This window comes from Amborella trichopoda, chromosome 2, assembly GCF_054954075.1.
Source record: "Amborella trichopoda isolate Santa Cruz 75 chromosome 2, AtrichopodaSantaCruz75HAP2 v2.0, whole genome shotgun sequence".
Taxonomy (NCBI): Eukaryota; Viridiplantae; Streptophyta; class Magnoliopsida; order Amborellales; family Amborellaceae; genus Amborella; species Amborella trichopoda.
In genome coordinates, this window is record NC_142337.1 from 59815506 (window position 1) to 59834214 (window position 18709).

At 36.5% G+C, this 18709-nt stretch overlaps 1 protein-coding gene across 1 annotated transcript; it reads left to right on the plus strand.

The window, feature by feature from the left end:
- Positions 1-15452: 15452 nt before the first annotated feature.
- Positions 15453-17896, plus strand: LOC18445089 (uncharacterized). The gene is made up of 2 exons (XM_006855235.4): positions 15453-15576; positions 16143-17896. Exons 1-2 carry the CDS (start codon positions 15517-15519, stop codon positions 17661-17663), a joined length of 1581 nt encoding a protein of 526 aa, XP_006855297.2. The 5' UTR covers positions 15453-15516; the 3' UTR covers positions 17664-17896.
- Positions 17897-18709: the final 813 nt, after the last annotated feature.

Consider the following 18709-nt stretch of genomic DNA (forward strand, 5'->3'; position numbering starts at 1 on the left):
AATTTGTGTCCGGTTTTGATGATACTATCCACCAATATCAGGAATCCGAACCCTAGGAACGTGGCCATTACAAAAAGGAAAAGTATGGTATGACGTATGGGATGATGATAACACTCATAGGATCATCGCACAACATGGTCATTAGGGCCATCGCCATCCACTAATATGTCAGATGATGGAAGAATGATAGGGTTTTCATTTTATTCATATTTGGTCAAATAGTGTTCCCTCCACTGTGTGGACTCAAGATGGTGATGATCTTTTTTTGTTGTTTTGAGAAATAGATGGTGATGATCCTTACCCCAGTTTGCAAACTTGTTCTTGAACTGGTACTTGTTTAGTCTTGGTTCGGGTTGATCCTAACCTGGAACTGTTTAGTCCTCGTTTGGTCAACCCTACAGGGCAACTGTGGAATTTTAGGATTGTTTAAGAGATTCTTATATTGTTGATATTATTTTTGGAACACAAAACTAATTAGATAAGAAAATTCCAACTATGAGGGGGATTGTCCAACTTAAATCAAATACCAAGTCGTCTAAATTCAATAATACTGAAAATCCCCAAAGAAAATAATAAAATTTCAATAAATAAACAATAAAGATACTTCTATTGTGTCTTCTACTCTCCCAATTATATGTATTAGGTTGTAGGCAGTAAAACTTACAACTTACTTTTCCAAGAAAAACAAGACGGCATTGGTCGCTCTATGCATTTTGCTGAGTAGGACAAGTCCACGTGTGGATCAAAGAATACCATAGCAAAGAACATACTCTAGGTAGAGGTGGCAGTGGACCCGGACCGGACCCAGAGCCTATTGGGTAGGCCGGGCCAAGGGCCTGATGGGTATACCCAACCAGGGCCTCGATGGGTAGACCCAACCAGGGCCTTGATGGGTAGACCCGACCTGGAATGCGCCCAAAAATTGGAATTGTCAGTTCAAATCCGGGTCCAAATCTTGGACCCGAGCATTATTCAGGTTTGGGTCCGGGTGCATGCAGACCCGGCCCGAACCCATCTCAAAAAACATTGGAATTTCCCAAGTCTCCACTTCTTTTATATCCAATACAACATTATTCTTCTTAAAAACTGCCAACTAGACTCCAACTCGCCCAACTTAATTGGGAGAGGATTAAGGCTCGGGCTTTAACCCGAGTCTGACTTTTTTAAACACCCGGTGTCGCCCATGGGGGAATTCATCCAAGTGTGTGGTTGCTTGCTCAATTCTTGGTATGATGTTCGTCAAAATAAAGGGTGTGTGCACCCAAAGGATCAATGTAACAGGCTGCCGACGGTGGACCTCCAAGCCGCCTCTCAGCAGGTATCACCTCCCTCCTATAATCACTACATGGATTTGTACTAATTTTGAGGGAATCAAAGTTAATGGAAGATTGATTTATTAAAGTTTGTTTAGTGTATCCCTGTGGTGGATGAAAATACAAAAAATAACCCTAGACCTGATTGGCATTATTAGTTTAAGTTTACGAATAAGAAATCCAATTAGAGATGTAGTGGTCCCCCAAGGCCACCAAAAATTGGCGTCTCCCCACCTCAAAAACGAGTTTCGAGGTCTGTGTAGGGACCAAATCTCCATCAAATTAGCTGTCTGAGGTGCTTTAGAAAACGGATTTGTAGGGTGGATTGTTCGTAATTGACCCCGATCTGGACTGGTAAATCGGCAATCCAAATCATCGATAGGGAGTTTCCTTTTCAAAAATAGAAAAATGTATATATATATATATGTGCATATTTTTTAACACAAAAACGAAAATCTCAAGTGGTTTACTGGCTAGACTTCTTGTTGGGTAGCGCCATGCCTCGTGGCTTGGGAATTGAACCTCCAACCTCATCTACAATGGAGCACACTAACCACTAGCTCAATTTATGTTTAATATGATATGGTTTCTATATTATACCATCGTCATAATCTAAACTTTATTCCAACTATTTGGGATTGGCTATATTATTATAAAATATAATTAAAACATCAATCTAGTCTAAAAACTAGATTAGTGTTGGACGATTCTTGATTTGGATCGAAAAACTTTTAACCATGAATTGCCTCCAATGTTATTTGATTTGGAGCATCATAGATTCAAACTGCTGGGTCAAATTTGAATTTCAGATGGCAATGGATCAAAGCATTTTTGGATCTCCGCTTTTCTTATTCCTTGGAATTTTCAAGAGATTTATTCCATAGATCCCTAAAAGGTTAAAAATTCTAAGACTAGCGTTTATTACATCCAAAGAGCTTCGCAATCACAAAATCCAACATAGAAGCCATTCGGTTTTGTAGCGTTATAATTTGATCAATGTTTTTCTTTATTTTTTGCTACCGTATGAACATTATTTACCATATGATGATCTGATCTATTAGCAAAAGGCATTCCCATTTTAAACTTAGCAAATTTACTTTTGCATTTTAATGAAGTTCTTCGTCTTCTCCATGGTGTTTTTATATAATATTTATTTGTTATCCTTTGGGAATGAGCATGAACTACTTCGTAAAGGATAATTTTCCATGTATATGAATTACAAGTCCCTTTTTTTCCTTTTTCTTTCTTTTTATTGTGGCTCTTATTTTAAATATGGCCTAATCCTATTTTCCTAATTATTATTATTATTTTTAATGTAAGGGGAGAATATAATCCTGGATGTCATGATGTAGTCACCGCCAGTGTGCAAAAACTCGGGCCAACCAACTCAGACTCACTTGAGTAACTCAGACTTGCCACCCTAGCGAGTCCGAGTATCCCCAAGTTGGGTGGTTCGATTTGGGGATCTTAAAAAAATTCAAAAGAATATAAAATTCCAAAAAAGAAATAAACTTATTTGTAGTATGTTTTCTATTATTTTGATAAAGATAAATTTTTTTTTTTACCATGAATACTTATGTTTGCATTTTCTCTTGTTTTTGGTATAACTTCTAAAAAACCCCCGTCACAAATCAATATTGAAACTTTACTTTTCAATACTTTTAGAGCTTCATTTCGATGTGTATTGTTTAAACTTATTTTTGAAATTTTTAGATTTTTTTATTTTTTAGCACTTTTTTGCTTTGCTGGACTTGGCCCTAGTCGGAGTCATCCCGAAGTCGTGGTTTTGAACACTGGTCACCGCAACCCCGACCACTGATGCCTGGAGCTCCTTCTTTTTTTTAAGAATTATTGAGGAATTTTAAAACCTTGTGAAGCCCTAAACAGATCCATTAGATGAAAATTTGTTCAACAACAGACAATGATGCCCAAAACCAAGTACTACGACATAGGTGTCATACCGGTCTAGCATGGCTGATCTTTGTCTTATTAGTTATTACAAGTTCAGAAAGTGTCGTTGTGCTAAGTTTATGCTTACCTTAAATGGCATGGCCATTATTGAAAAGGATGCCATCTTCTTATTTATTTTGTTGTCAAAGGATTGTATACTCACTTGGGTAAAACTCTATTCAGGAATATTTTAGGGCCGTGAATTTCAGGAATCAAATCTCCTCAAACGAGTAAACAAGAAAAATACAATCTTATATGCACATAGGTTAAAAAATATGAAACCTCTTATTTTTAGGGCTCTGTAGACTTAAATGTTTAGAAACTCAAAATATTTTTCTTGTTTTGAAATGGTTGTGATTCAAAGTGGGTCCTAAAATTGCAGATAGAAACAATGTCCTAAATAGCTCTTTTGCCAGAGAGGAGTAAGTATGGGGTGTGCCTCTATAGAAATATTCTTTGGGCACTTATTCATGGAAAAAAATTAGGAAAATGGTTTGATAGGGCTGGAGCCCTATCAAAATAACTAAACCCTCACCTCACAACTCATTAAAATTTGCAATTCAAGCGTTGAAAAACATTTAATTGATCATCTAAGCAGAACACTAAGATTGTGAAAAAAAAATTAGGATTTCAAATTTAAAAATAGTGTATATTGCAACAAATTATCTAGACCATCCATTGCATCCTTTGCGTACATGTATAACCCATTGACTAGGGCAACTTCAATTATTGTAATTACATTATTGGGTACCTTAGTTTATACATTATAATGACATCATATGTTTGGAAAACCTAACATTCTTGGGACTAACGAATGTAAATTGAAATTAGGAAGAACATCTTCATATTCTCTATTTTTAAGTTCCATTTTTCGATAATCTAAGGTTTCAAAAGATATCTTCTAACCTCTGATCACTTTAAACTCATTTTTTAACCTAAACAAATGTGAGAAAGGCATGTTATTTCTAAACCCAATATTTTCTCTCTTTTCACTTATATATTTCAAACTTCTCTCTCTTCCTACGTCTCTCTCACTCTCTCTCCTCCCATGTTTCTTCAAACACCTCTCTCTTTCTCTTCCCGGTAACTTCTAACCTTCATTAAGCCCTTCTCTCTCTCTCTAGAAGTTTGGGAGGATGGCTTTTAGAAAAGACATGTTTTTTTAGATTTGTTTGGCTTAAAAAAATAGGTTTAAATTAGTTTAGGGGTTAGAAGAAATAAAATCTACAATTTTAATGCTTTAAGATATCTTTTAAAACATTGGGTCTATTATGAAATGAAACTTAAAAATGGAGGGTATGAAGATATCTTCCATTGTAAATACAAAGTTGATATTTTACAAAAAATTCATATTAAAAATGTAAATAAAATAAAATAAATAAATAAATGTGTAAATTTTGTATCCTGATAAATAACGAAATAAATCATAAATGTAAGAGGAACACATGGCACAAACAATGCTTGAAGAGGAAAAATGGTCATTTAAAGTTTGACACATGGTTCATTAACTCTCCTACTCTTAACTATGGTGATATTGTTATACTATTCCTGGTCCCCGTCTCCCATCACCGTCCATCCATTTTTGGATTGGTGATGACTGACACAACTATCGGTCTTTCCGTATTCTCCTTGATTTTGGTGCCATTTTCCATTAAAATAAAATCAAAACAACAGCCGATTCATTGGCATATTTGGCCAGTCGAGTCTAAATCCACTTGAAGTAACAATTATCAACTTCTAGATGTGAAATAAAGCTGCTCGGGGTGTTTCATTGACGATACAAGGTCTAAAATAAAATATCTCAAACTATGGGAAACAGTTTGAGGTATCAGATGAGTGTGATGTCCTTGTACAAAAATGGTATACAATCCTTTATGTGTGTGTAGAAAAAGTTTATATAAAGTTGTAAACTTGCATAAGATATAATCTATACCACCATCCATCTTAATTGGATGGTGCAAATTTGATGCTATCTTAAAAGATAAGCTATTTTTTTACAATATCTTAAAAAAGTTTGGAATCTACACCGTTCAACTAAACTATACAGTGTAGCGCATCACAACCTTCTAAAAAGCAAATTGTCACCTGAAAAAGAAGGACTTTTGAAGCTGGTTACATTCAAAGTTTTATTATAAAAAGCATTTCCTTCAAGAATGGGGAGTTGGCATTGTGCTTTTATTTATTAAATTTTCTAGAGGCATTTGAATCAGTCTCCCTATATTTTGTGAGTGTATAAGGCTATATGTGTGTGAAATGATACAATAAGAATATTGATTTCTTTATAAAATGAGGTCACAATCATTATTGGGTATTAGATGTGAAATTGGGTGATTGGAAATATATCATTGACCAATTACAAAGTCCAAAATAAAACTTAAAAATGTTATTATGCACTTAAATCTAATAAAGGTCACATCCAAAGGCTAAGACTAACCATGACCTTATTCTAAAGTAAATGGTCGTAAAGTATATAATCCTATGTAGGAAATAAAAAACATTGGAATTTTTGTTAAATTTTATAAAACTATTTGAACTTTCCTATGGTATTATTGCCCTGTTTTAAATAACTTGGGAATTCAAGTCATTGTCCACATATCTTATAAGTATACATGGCTTTGCCTCCAATGAATAATTCTTTTATTCTTCTCAACATTTACTCTTTCGTTTCCTTCACCTACGTGAGGGACAGAGAGAGACCTCCCTCTCTCTCTCAAATTATTTTATCTTTATAAATCATATTTTTCAGTACTTCTTTTTTTGTATTTTTCGTAAATGTTTTCTCCATTTTTCCATATCTTGTGAGCCAACCAGCCTAAAGAAGAGTACAGGCCAAACGTTGTAGATTGAAGGACAGACCAATGTTTTGTGATAAATTGGTGTACTGATAGCATCTTTCAATAAAAGAACATAACATTTGTAATAAAAAATAAAAAATTTAAAGGACAAACCAATGAAAGGCGATCATCATGTCTCATTATATTTTTTTCAAGTTTTTTTTTTTTGTGAAAAGTAGTATCACAATGGACTCCAATTGTTGTACACATATTTGACTCATCTAGCCACTCTTAAGTAAAATAAGAGAAAAATTAGATGGCAAAAAGATACTTGACCAGCCAAATCAATGAATCCTCCATTTTCTTTAATCTGAGCTGTACAACCTATACTATACAGTCAACTGCCACAATTTTTATTCTTCTTTATCTTATTACGATGGCCGACGATAAATAAATTTAACCCCCTACGCTAAATCTTCCTTCATGTCCAAGACGCTCTTATTTTGACACCCAATTGCCGGAGAGCAATAGGATAATCAGGGGAACCTAATATACACTAGGGCAAGCGGTAGTACAACTATTTTACCCTTCAGACTTTTTCCTTGCACCATATTAGTTGCTTCCTTTATAGTTTTGTGGCTACATTATCATAGATAACCAAATAGTGCATAATTGAGAAAAAGCTATGATAATGATGATGATGACACTGCCGTCTACCTCTGACTTGGGACTCGTCAGAAAACATGCGAGTAAATAGAACAAAATAAAATGCTTTAAAAAGCCCATTTAAATTCTGGTGACAAACCTTATTGTATGGCTTCGTCAAACATCCTTATTGTTGGGGTCTATCCAGTGCTCACAATTGCCATTGAGTGCAAAATTAAATTAGGGTTTTCACTATTGTAGGCCACCATATTTCAGTCATTTTGCTGGGAAGTGGGCCGAAATAGACACCAAATATCTAAATAATTCAGGGCATTACCCATTCTATTTTTGTCATATTTTTGTTTCCTTCTAGTAAGAAAGTGCATTTATGGGCACAACTGGAGGACATCAAACTCTCGTAATAATACACCTTAAAATATTTGTAGGGCACCTACCACTCGAAGGGTCCCAAAGTGCTATAGTTGCCCAAACCTATCAAAGTAAGTCTCATCATTGTTTGCAAGTTAAATAGAGCCATGGACTCCATATACGGACACTAGACTGGCTCTTAAATGGCCTAGATGGGACACAAGTCCAATTAAAAGGGTCCGAATATAGGACACCTACCCAACATGTTTCATGAATAATTTGTGTGTCAACTAACCCCCTCAGATGGATCTGTGTCTCATCGTAAATATTGCCCCCACTTATTGTTGTATGTGGGTCACAAAAGGGCAATGGGCCCTAGCAATTTTGGCTACAATATCAAAATCACTGATTCAAAAATCACTTTTTCGATGCGAGAATGGCGAGTCGGACTGGATCGGGAGACGAGCAATTCTAAGTGGTTTTCCCACACAATGACCCCAATTTTCCCAAATATAATACCTTTTTCTAGGTTAAGTATAGCCCGGCCTGACCCAAGAATTTCATATAACCAATGGGGAATCAGAATCGGGCCCATGTCGAGTTGGTGCCCGGTTCCAATTTTTAGAATGCTGGTCAAAACATTTACTGGGAAACCACTCCCAGGTTAGTGTTTATCCCCCACCGCGTCATTATGTTGGATAATGCTTATACAAACATAAAAGTGGGTGGGGACCCAAAGTGATGAGACACTTTATCTTTAGGAGACAGTATAACATGAATCAAGGGCACATACCCTATGAAAAGGATTCCAACTTCTATATAGGCGGACCGAATATTAGGGTCCATTTTTAGGAATGTTGTGCTCAGCGTGCATCTAGCCCATGCCAGTGCATGAGAGATCTCCATTAGTACATGGCTAGCATGTGTGGGTCCTAGGACTTGGACATTAAAAATTGACCCATTTGGACAAAGGGTACATGCCCTTTAAATAACACTTGGTGATGTATAGTTGTTGGTGGCCTTCCACGAATAGGGGTCATAGCCCTTCAAAAGGGCACTAGCAGCCACTTAGCAAACTCAAGCAACTCGGATCCATTTGGGTACTTCATCATCCTCATGGGACTCCATAGTGGTGGGAGCCTACCTTAAGAAAGAGTTATTAGGAACATAAATGGAAGGGATAAACCTTTGTGAATGGTCATTCTATTCTCGCAAAATAACTTTGTTGGAAAGTTATTTCATGCTGGACTGATGCTTTCTCATGTTTGTTTTTTTGGGGAATTTGTCGTGATTCGAATAATTGAACATACTGGCCACATTTGTTTTCTTATTTCACATTACCCGTCAAATTTCGAATTCTCCATCAAATAGTTTTCAAAATTTATCAAATATACTTAGAGTAAAATGTTAAATAATTTAAAGTGTAATTTAATAAAGGAAAAAGTTTATGTAGAGCCGAGGCTCTAAACAATCAAATCAGAGCCCACCTAAAAAATTTCACTAGAAGATGTTGTTTTGATGCCCAAATATCTTCAAATTGATCATCTCGACATCAAGATGCATGGACATGAGAAAAAAAATGGATTTTGAAGTTTTTAAAATAGTGCATCTTGTAATGTATTTTTGGAATGTTGTTTTTCAACATATTCAAGTTTTCATAGATCTTCCCGATCTACACTATTTTTGAAGCTTTAAATTTTATAATTAAAGATGATATATTTTAAGGATATCACAAAGATTTTCAGTATCGAAACCACATTTCGGCTCAATACAAACCGCCCCCATTTGTTATTAGTTTTTTCTTTTCTTTTTTTTTTAGCTATATTGCGGGGTTGAAAGTTGTTTTTTTTTTTAAAGAAGGGAAGAGTTTATTAGGCAAGACCATTTTTGTTAGGGAGTGAGTACTTTTAAAAAGGGAAGGATTAGTAAAGGATATCTTAAAAGATAATAGGATTCCGTGGGTTATAGGAAGGCTAATCTTTTGAATGGTAAGACTTATATTTTTACATAGATAAGTGCGCTGGAATATTTATCTTCTAGGAAGGGGTAGAATAGGGTTTAGAGGTTGAGCTTTTAAAGAAGCGAACCTCTTTGTTTTTTGTGGATTTTAGTGAACGAAGAAATTTTAATGTAGAGAGAGAAATAGAGCTTTATGTCTTTGATATGTGTTGCGTGTAGAGGTCTTGCCTCCCCATGTTTGTGTTTTTGTTTTTACGGTATGTTCTTAGTTATCTATTTATCTTTCTAAAATGGGGCTGTATTTTGTTATTGTTGGCTGCCGATAATATCTCAATTGTATCAATTGGTATTAGAGTGTCGGTTCTTGTTGGATCGTGGGGCTCTTTGGAAGGGCATCGTGAATATAGTCGACAATCGGGTGCCGAAAATGAGCCCATCCAACTAGAAATAGACCTCTGAAAAATCCAAATTGAAGACTTGAGAAGACAAGTTGAGAAGCTAACCCAGTGCTTGGCGCAAAACCCAACCCCGATACACTATAGTGATGGTTGTGAGTAAAAAGATGCCTTTGAGAACTGTTCTATGCTCATGCTCCATGTCGAGAGCACTATGTTCGGGAAACGAGATCATAGGATTTCAACATTAAAGTAGATCTACCTGATTTTGAAGAAGAACAAAAAAAGATCCAAGCTTGGATTAGGTTCAATATTCTTTTAATCAATGGATGGTTCCATTTTTTATAGTACGTATTTTTTTTATAGTGTTCCTATTTTTGATAAAAAACTGGGTGATCATATCTTTGATGGTATCCTGTCCTATTTTTTATGAACCATTGAGTGCAGATGAAAAGCTTAAAGTTCTTATCTATGACGAAGAGAAAGTTACAGTGGATAGTGGTCGTAAAAAAGTTAAAGAGGAGGCAATTGGGGATGACGACCCTCAAGAAATCATTTCTCTCGTGCATGGTGGTGTTGATCCTGCTTGTTTTCAATTTGAAGATTATAATCCACATATGCATGCTATCATAGTTCGTTGTGCCAATACATTTAGTAATAGGTGCGGTTTGGATAGAGCCGAGGCACTAAATAATCAAATTAAAAGCTCACTTTAAAATAGTGTTGAAAAATATGGTTTCAATCTTTGTGATAGCTTAAAATAAATCTTCATCTGTAACTATAAAATTTAAAGCTTATAAAACAGTGTAGATCGTGCAGATCTATGAAAACTTTAAAATCATGAAAATTGACAGTCTAAAAATGCGATACAAGATGCATTATTTTCAAAACTTGAAATCCATTTTTTTCTCACGTCCATGCATCTTGATGTCAAGATGATCAATTTGAAGATATTTGGGCATCAAAACAATTTCTAGCAAAATTTTTGAGGTGCGCACTAATTTGATTGTTTAGAGCTTTGGCTCTATATAAACTTTTTCCTTTAGTAATTAATTCGAGGATATTTTATTTCGATATATGGCCCCAAGATCAAGCCCTAATGTCAATGTACAATATTTGGGTTAAGAGAGACATTATGTTTAGAGAAGAATTCATATCAATCGATTTCAAAAATCGAGTGTGAATTTTCTTTAACAAGGGGATAATGAAGAAAATTAAGATATGGGTAATTCAAAAATTTTATTTTATTTTTATTTGGATTTCCATAGATGTGGGTTTACATGTTATTTGTTATTAGGGTTATTTTTTAAAAAAAAAAAATAGTGTGGGGTTAAAAGTTTTTTTTAAAAAAGAATGAAATAGTTTATTTTGGCAAGTTCCTTTTGTTAGGGAGTAAATCCTTTTGGAAAAAGTAAGGGGTAATGTTAAAAAATAACAGGAGTTCGTGTGTTATATAGGAAGGTTAATGTTTTGAATACTATATCAAGAGATAAGTGGCGTGGGAGATTTTTATTTGGGAAAAATTTGCATAGAGTCGAGGCTCTAAACATCAAATTGAAGCCTATATCAAAAATTTCCCTAGGATAGGTTGTTTTGGTGTCCAAATATCCTTAAATTGATCATCTCAGCAGCAAGATGCATGAACATGAGAAAAAATTGGATTTCAAGTTCTAGAAATAGTGTATTTTGTAACGCATATTTTTATCGTCAATTTTTAAGATTTTCAAATTTTCATAGATCTGTTGATCTACACAATTTTTGAAGCTTTAAAATTTATAGATAAAGATGAAAATATATTTTAAAGCTATCACAAAGATTTCCAATGTTGAAACAGTATTTCTCGATACTATTTGAAGGTAGGCTCTAATTTGATTGTTTAGAGCCTTGGCTCTATAAAAACCGCACCCTTTTTATTTTAGGAAGGGGTGTAATACGGTATTAGGAGTTGAACTTTTAAACAGGGGAACGGCAATATAATTGTGGGTTGGTTGTTTTTTTGGATTTTAGTGAAGGAAGAAATTATAACTTAAGAGTGGTCTCTTTGGTATCTTGTGGTGTGCGGTTTAAGATCTTGGTTCCCCATTCTTGTGCTAATTTTTTGCGAACTCATCTCAATTTTTGTCTTTTTATGTAAAGGGTGCAGTTTGTATAGAGCCTAGGCTCTGAACACTCAAATTGGACCCTACTTTTAAATAGTATCGATAAATATGGTTTTAACATTAGAAATATTTGTAATGGCTTTAAAATATATTTTTATTTATTTATTATAAAGTTTAAATATTAAAATATAGTGTAGATCGACATATCTATGAAAACTTGAAAATCTTGTAAATTGACGGTCAAAAAATGCATTATAAAATACATTATTTCCAAAACTTAAAGTCAATTTTTTTTTCTCATGTCTATGCATCTTGATGTCAAGATGATCAATTTGAGGACTTTTGAAAAACAATCTCGTCTAGCAAAATTTTTGAGATAGGCTCAAATGTGATTGTTTAGACTCACGGCCCTATATAAACTTTTCCCTTATCAAAAAAACGCCAGTTTTTTTTTTGAGAGTTGTTAACAAGAAGTTTAACTGCTGTGGTTGGGTTGGGTTGGGTTGGGTTGGGTTGGGCGAGAATAATAGTATAGTTGTGATACAAAGTCCATTATTTTTTAAAAAATGTACAAATTTTATTATTAAAAATTTCCCAATCCGACTGAGGACTTGCCCGAGACTGTAAATGAGATTCCATGGACACAGACTGTGATCACCAGCGAGTCTTAGCCAACTTCTATTCAGCCAGAAAAATAGAGGGTCCAACCCAACTCTTTAATAAGCACTTGAGTGTTAGTCACTCAAGCAAGGAGGCCACATCCAGACTATAGGGCACAGCACATACCTTGCAAAAGACTTGTAAAGCACAAAAAATAGAGGGGAGGGGAGGGCACCAAGCGGTCAGTCTCTCGAGAGTGGACCCCACAGTCCCATGCATCGCATCGCGTCGCTTCGCTTCGCTAGCTGTGTCCTGAGAGAAAGAGCGAGGTGAAGTGTGTCCCACAAGAGAAGATGGTGGGTCACATAAATAAGGGGCACCTACCCTACCCTACCCTACCCTACTCTACTCTAAAAGGGCACCGTTCATGGCCGTGGCATTAATGTGACATGGCCATCAAGCACATGAACATTAATGACGTGGCATGATGGGTGGAGTGGGTCCACGTAGGATTGGTGATGGAGCACATGGTTGTCCTTGAAAGGGACTACAAGCGTTTTTAATGAATGAGACAGAGAAAGAGAAAAGAGGGAAAACCAAAACAAATTATAACGCCAAGTCGAAAGGAGACCCTGCCCTTTTCTAATGCCACATGCTAAATGCTCAACAGATTTTAGTCACAACTTTCCTTAATCGGGTGTTAAGCACAAACACGTCCGTCCAGCTGGAATCGTTACTTAAAAGCTAAAAGTGAAATTCAAACATTTAAGGTGAAATCAATTAGATTGTATATGCTGGAAATTTTATATCGAAAAATTACACATATCGATCATCTCGACCACGGAATTAGCTTTAAAAGTTCAGTCTCCACATATTAGCTATCACTTTATGAGATTCGAATTTTACAATTAGGTGTCAAAATTTATTAACAAGCGAGCATGTGGGTTTCGATGCCGAAACTACATTTTTTGAGAAGTTTTGGTATCCGGCTTCACTAATTACAGTAAAGTCGAGCAGATGAAAATAGCACTCGAATATATTTTTGGAAAATTGTTTCATGTAGGCTGGACCGTATTTCTACAATATACAGTCCAGAGGTATAAAGCATCCATCTTAAAGATGGATGCAAATAGGTGGTCCATTTAAAAACAATTGTAACCAACAGCCCAACTTTTTTTTTTAATATAATTATTATTATTAATTTTCAATATTTATTTTTTATTCATGATCTCAACGGTAAAAATTATATAATCTCTCAATTTATGTTTAAAAAATATATATTTATTGCCAAGCCCACATTTTCTACAATATGCGGGCTGACCGCATAGAAACCGTATCATATTTTTCCCACCAGTTTTGAGTCTCAAAAGACTCTCCATCCCTCCATCCATATTTGCACACAAAGATACACTCGATATTTTCAAACTAAGCTCAAGACTCAGACTAAACAAAAATATAAAAAAATTGATAAAAATAATTGAAAATTAGCCAAAGGCAAAATAAGTTATAGAAAATTATAAAAGTTTAAAAAATATAATTGGACTATTAAAATGTTCCATTTATATTTTTAAAATATTTTACAAAAGCAAAAAATAAAAAAAATTGGAGCATAGAATATAAAAGTTACCAAATCATTGAAAAAAGCTACATTAAATCATAGAAAGCTATATTTCTAAAAAATATAACGAGATATTTTAATGAAATTAATGAATTTTTTAATAATTTTTAGGAAAAGCGAGTTATCCCCTAGAACTCAGCCTTGGGCGTCAGCCAAGTCCGAGTGGAGTCGATGCTAGTATTGGAAGGATACGCACCCTAAACGCTATTCGCATGGGATTCTTTGGAAATGAATCCATTGTAATTGCCGAGTTAGTTTCAAAGGTACACCATCATTTTATGACTGGTCACGATATCTGCACCTTGACGCTCTGCTCTCTATGACTTTCTCCTGTCCTTTTTTTCTCTTGAATTTCTATGTCATCATATCTGAATCCCCTCGTTCTCTATCCTGTGTCTTCTTCTCACTTGGCCATACTTCTTGGACCTGCAAATAATCCACCATATGCATGGACGTAATATCTACCGTTTATAATTCAGTGGTCCAAATTGGGAGTCATCATTCGAATCGGATTTGATGGTTGTACAATCTAAATCCCGTTTCCCTGATTCATCCGGTTTTATTATTTCAAAAAGATATCTATTGAAATACTCCTTACCATTCAATGTTTTGCCCATATGCAATTATTCCAACTTAAGATCATGTATGTATTTTGATGAAATATTTGAAACCAAATCAAAATGTTACACTATGATAAACTTTCTCTATTTTAATAATGAAAAAATTTATATAAGAGTGAGGCCGTAAACAATCAAATTAAGAGGCTGTTCAAAAATTCACGAGAGAAGAGGTTGCGAACAATACAACCAATCTGGTTCGTCAATCCACCTTGTCCGCACTAGTATAGTGAGCAATCCAAAAACAGATTCCAGATTCCTTTAGAACTTATTGTCAAAAATATTGTACCTATCGATCACATGAACTATGCCTCTCTCTTTCACATGTGTTTTATCGCGCACAAAATCATTTTTACTCGAGGTGCATTACTCTTACCACACATCAACATGGAAATAGCACTGTTACGAAACTTTTGGTTTCTTCATGAAAAATAGCATGCATGCATGCATGCGAAAATAGTATGATCAGATTTTACTTGTAATGGGGGTAACTTCTTATATAACCATGAAAGGTTTTATTTATATTTTACCACAAACAAAACATATAGATATATGCTTATTATGAACGGCCCAGATCCAACATCCATGCCACCTTTCATCCCATCCGTTCAATCTCAAGCACAAAATTCCCCAACAATAAATTGGGGGCAATAACGAAAGTCATAAAACAGGGGTGGTAAAAATGAAAGAGGGCTTTTTAGTAATTTTGAGTTAGTTGGGGTCCCTTTCGTAGTAAAGAAAGAAGCAGAGGGCGCTATAATCTCCGGTGGTTGAATGTTGGAGAGGGGCATGAAAGTCGATAGCAGGACCCGTGACAGCGTGACCATCGGCTATCACCGGTTACCGACCGTACATAGACCGGGAGAAGCCGGTGGCCTTACATTTTCTCTTTATTTCTCGGGCACTGTGGGAACAAGAGGAGCATCTGCCAGCAAACAGAGGCATGGATTATTGAAGGTTGGCTCCCTCAGATATCGATCAGTCAAAGCTTTTTAGCCCCGACCCCTCCTCTCTCTCTCTCTCTCTCTCTCTATTATTTGCTCGATCTTTCCTGTGCCATTGTGCAATCTCTCTCTCTCCCTCTCTAAGGCTCAGAGAATGGTAGGAGAGAGAGAAATGGATGGATGTAAATAAGAGGTGTCAATTGTTGAAGATTTCGAGACCCTGATGATTCATCATGTCGTCTTCTCCGACCTCCCAAGCAGAGAAGAAGCCCTGGTGGCTCAGCAACAAGAAGGTATTGAGCTCACTTCCTCTTTCTTCTTTTTCTCGTTATTATTCATGTTTGTTTTGAATGCATAGCTCTAGAGATCTTCAGTGATGGAAAAAAATGTTTCGGGGTTTGTCCATCTATCTTTGAAACTCTAAATGGTTGTTCTCCCATTTTTTCTGTTTGAACTGTACTAATGCTTTGAGTTCTAGATCTTGAGCTGTATTAATGAGTGCCCTGATAATGTTTCATTATGATTAGAATCTTAAAATGGTTTTTTTTTTTTTTTATGGCTTTTATAATGATATTTTCTGCATGGTTTTTATTTGAAATGCTCTGTTTTGGGTAAATATTATTCGAAAAACTCGAGATTTTATAATTAATACTATATGCGTCTGGTTCAGAAAATAAGTATTTTCATTTTCCTCATCTGATGAATCAAAGTTCAAACTTTTAACATTTGGAATAATTTTTTCAAAAAGAAATGGAAGATTTCAGGTTGATTCTTAAATAGTTTTGCTGCAGTTTTTCCCATTCTTGTTGGTTTTCAATGCTCCATCCCTGAGAGAGAAACTTCATTGTCTACAATGCAGGTTGCAGAGAAACACCTCAAAGACGCAAGGGTCCTTCTAAGCTCTCAAGACCCAACTGACATTTCCACGGCTCTGAACCTTCTCGATGCGGCTCTCTCTCTCTACCCCAAATGGGAGTTAGCCATGGAGCTCAAAGCCAGGACCCTTCTCTATCTTCGGCGTTTCAAAGACATAGCCATCATGCTCCAAGATGACATTCCAAGCTTCAAATACTCAGAAAACCAAGAATCAGAAACCTCTCAATCTCTCTCTAGAGAGAAGGTTAAACTCCTCTCTGAAACAAACCCATCTCACTACTCTGAAAACCCTGCCTTCAAATGCTTCTCAATTTCTGATCTTAAAAAGAAGGTCCTCTCCGGACTATATAAAAGGTGCGCCAAGGAGCAGGAATGGCGGTACACCATATTAGGCCAAGCTCTATTCCACTTGGGTTTAATGGAGGACGCCATGGTTCTTCTACAAGCTGGGAAAAGAGTGGCCTCTGCAAATTTTCGGCGAGAAAGCGGCAATATCTCGGATGACAAATTCTCGGCCGAGAATTTCCCGTCGATCGAGCTTGAGCCATCGACTCAAATGTTATGTAACATCAAGCTCCTGTTACGAAGAAAAGCTGCTGGACTCGCCGCCCTAGAAGCGGGTCTCTACTCCGAGGCGATTCGCCACTTCTCAAAAATCGTTGATGGTAGGCGGGGAACCCCGAGTCAGTTCGCTACCGAGTGTTATATGCATCGAGCCACGGCCTATCGGTTGGCTGGACGTATTCCTGACTCTCTTGCGGACTGTAACCGAGCCCTCGCCCTCGAGCCCACCAGCATAGGGGCGCTGGCAACGCGGGCTGAGCTGTTCGAGTCTGTTCGGTGTATGACAGAGTCGGTACAGGACCTGGAGCATCTAAAACTTTTATATGATTCGGTACTACGTGGCGATCGAAAGCCTTGGCGTACGGCTCGCACGTTTGGGATTCGTGACGTGTCATCTAGGGCAAAGGCCTTGGGCCTCAAGCTTTGTGAAATGAAAGGGCGTGTGGACTATCGTGAAAATGTGGACTACCATGCTCTCGTTGGAGTTCGGAGAGGGTGCACCAGGTCCGAGGTTGAAAGGGCCCACTTGGTCCTGTGTTTAAGGCATAGACCGGACAGGGCGGCTCAATTTGTGGACCGGTTGGAACTCAGTGATGAGCGTGATGCGGAGACGGTTCGAGACCAATCCAGAATGTCGGCTCTTCTTCTCTTTCGGCTCTTACAGAAGGCCTATTCGGCGGTCATGGCGAGCGTTATGGATGAAGAGGCTGCTGAGAGGCAGAGGAAGCGTGCCATGGCTGCAGCGGTTCAGCCCATCTTGCAACCAGTTCAAGCTGTTCAGGAACCGGTTCGGGACCCGGTTGATACAGGAGGCCGATTTACTGGGGTCAAACCGGAGAATGTGGTTTTCTCAGGGGCATTTTGCAGGGATTTAGCGGCCGTAGGGGGGTTGCTTTCGCGGTGTCATATGGCCGTCACGTATGAGGCTATGAGCTGCTGAAGAAAAAGGAAAAAAAAAAAAAAACAAGGAAGCTAAATAATGGTTTTTCCGTTCTATTTAATTTTCTTTTTTCTTTTGACTATTTGTATAAAGTGAAGCTTAATCTTCAGGTGACACGGACACGGACACGGACACGGACACGGCGGGGAAATTTTGTCACTCGTGTCTTATGTATATTCAGTGTAGTAGTTTTGGCGCCATGGTGCCTTTCTCTGAATTTTTTTGCGATTTTAGGATGTTGTCTATTTATGAGGTGGTATTAAATGGGTTGCATGCGGTTGACAGGTGAATTGATGGTGAAAGAAATGCTTACTCTTTCTCCTGCTCTTCCCGGCTGAATTCGCCTGGCCGAATCCTAGGTTGATTTGCCCTGTTAATTTTTCTTCCTTGTATCACCATATTGCCCCTATCCTTTTCGGATATGACGGGTATGCCCAACTGAGTGGCGAAAATACCCCTCGTCCAAAAGGTCCGAAAACGTTGTTGTTTTCTCTTCGGGCTTTAGATTGGGAAATCAAAAGATACTGTACTTCCTAGGGAGTACTGTAAAGGAACTCGGGTAAAACTCTACCTAGGATTAAATATAGGATGTTAAATTTGGATACACGACTTCTTCAGCCCATGAATTAATTTCAATAGAAAAAATTCCTAATTGCCCTTCTATGCACTTGAAAACAAATTATGACACAAGATTAAATAGGAGGTAGTCTAATTTTTAGATGGCCAGATTTAAAAGACTCAATTTTCAAATGGGCTAGCTTTTTATGCTTCCTTTACAACATAGAAGTTCTATGTTCCTTTTTATCTAACCCTCCATTTTGATTGGAAGGTTAAGATTGTCTCGATCACAATGTCATGTTTCTACACTATCTTTTTTTTTTTTTCTTTTATAAATTATTTTGACACCTAATATTGGACGTCCATTTTTCTATTAAACTTATACTAGCAAAAGATATTTTTAATTAAATAAAACGATTTGAAGGATTTAAGGGGTATTTTGGTTATTATATTTTTTCGAAAAATTATTTTAATATTTTTTATTGGTA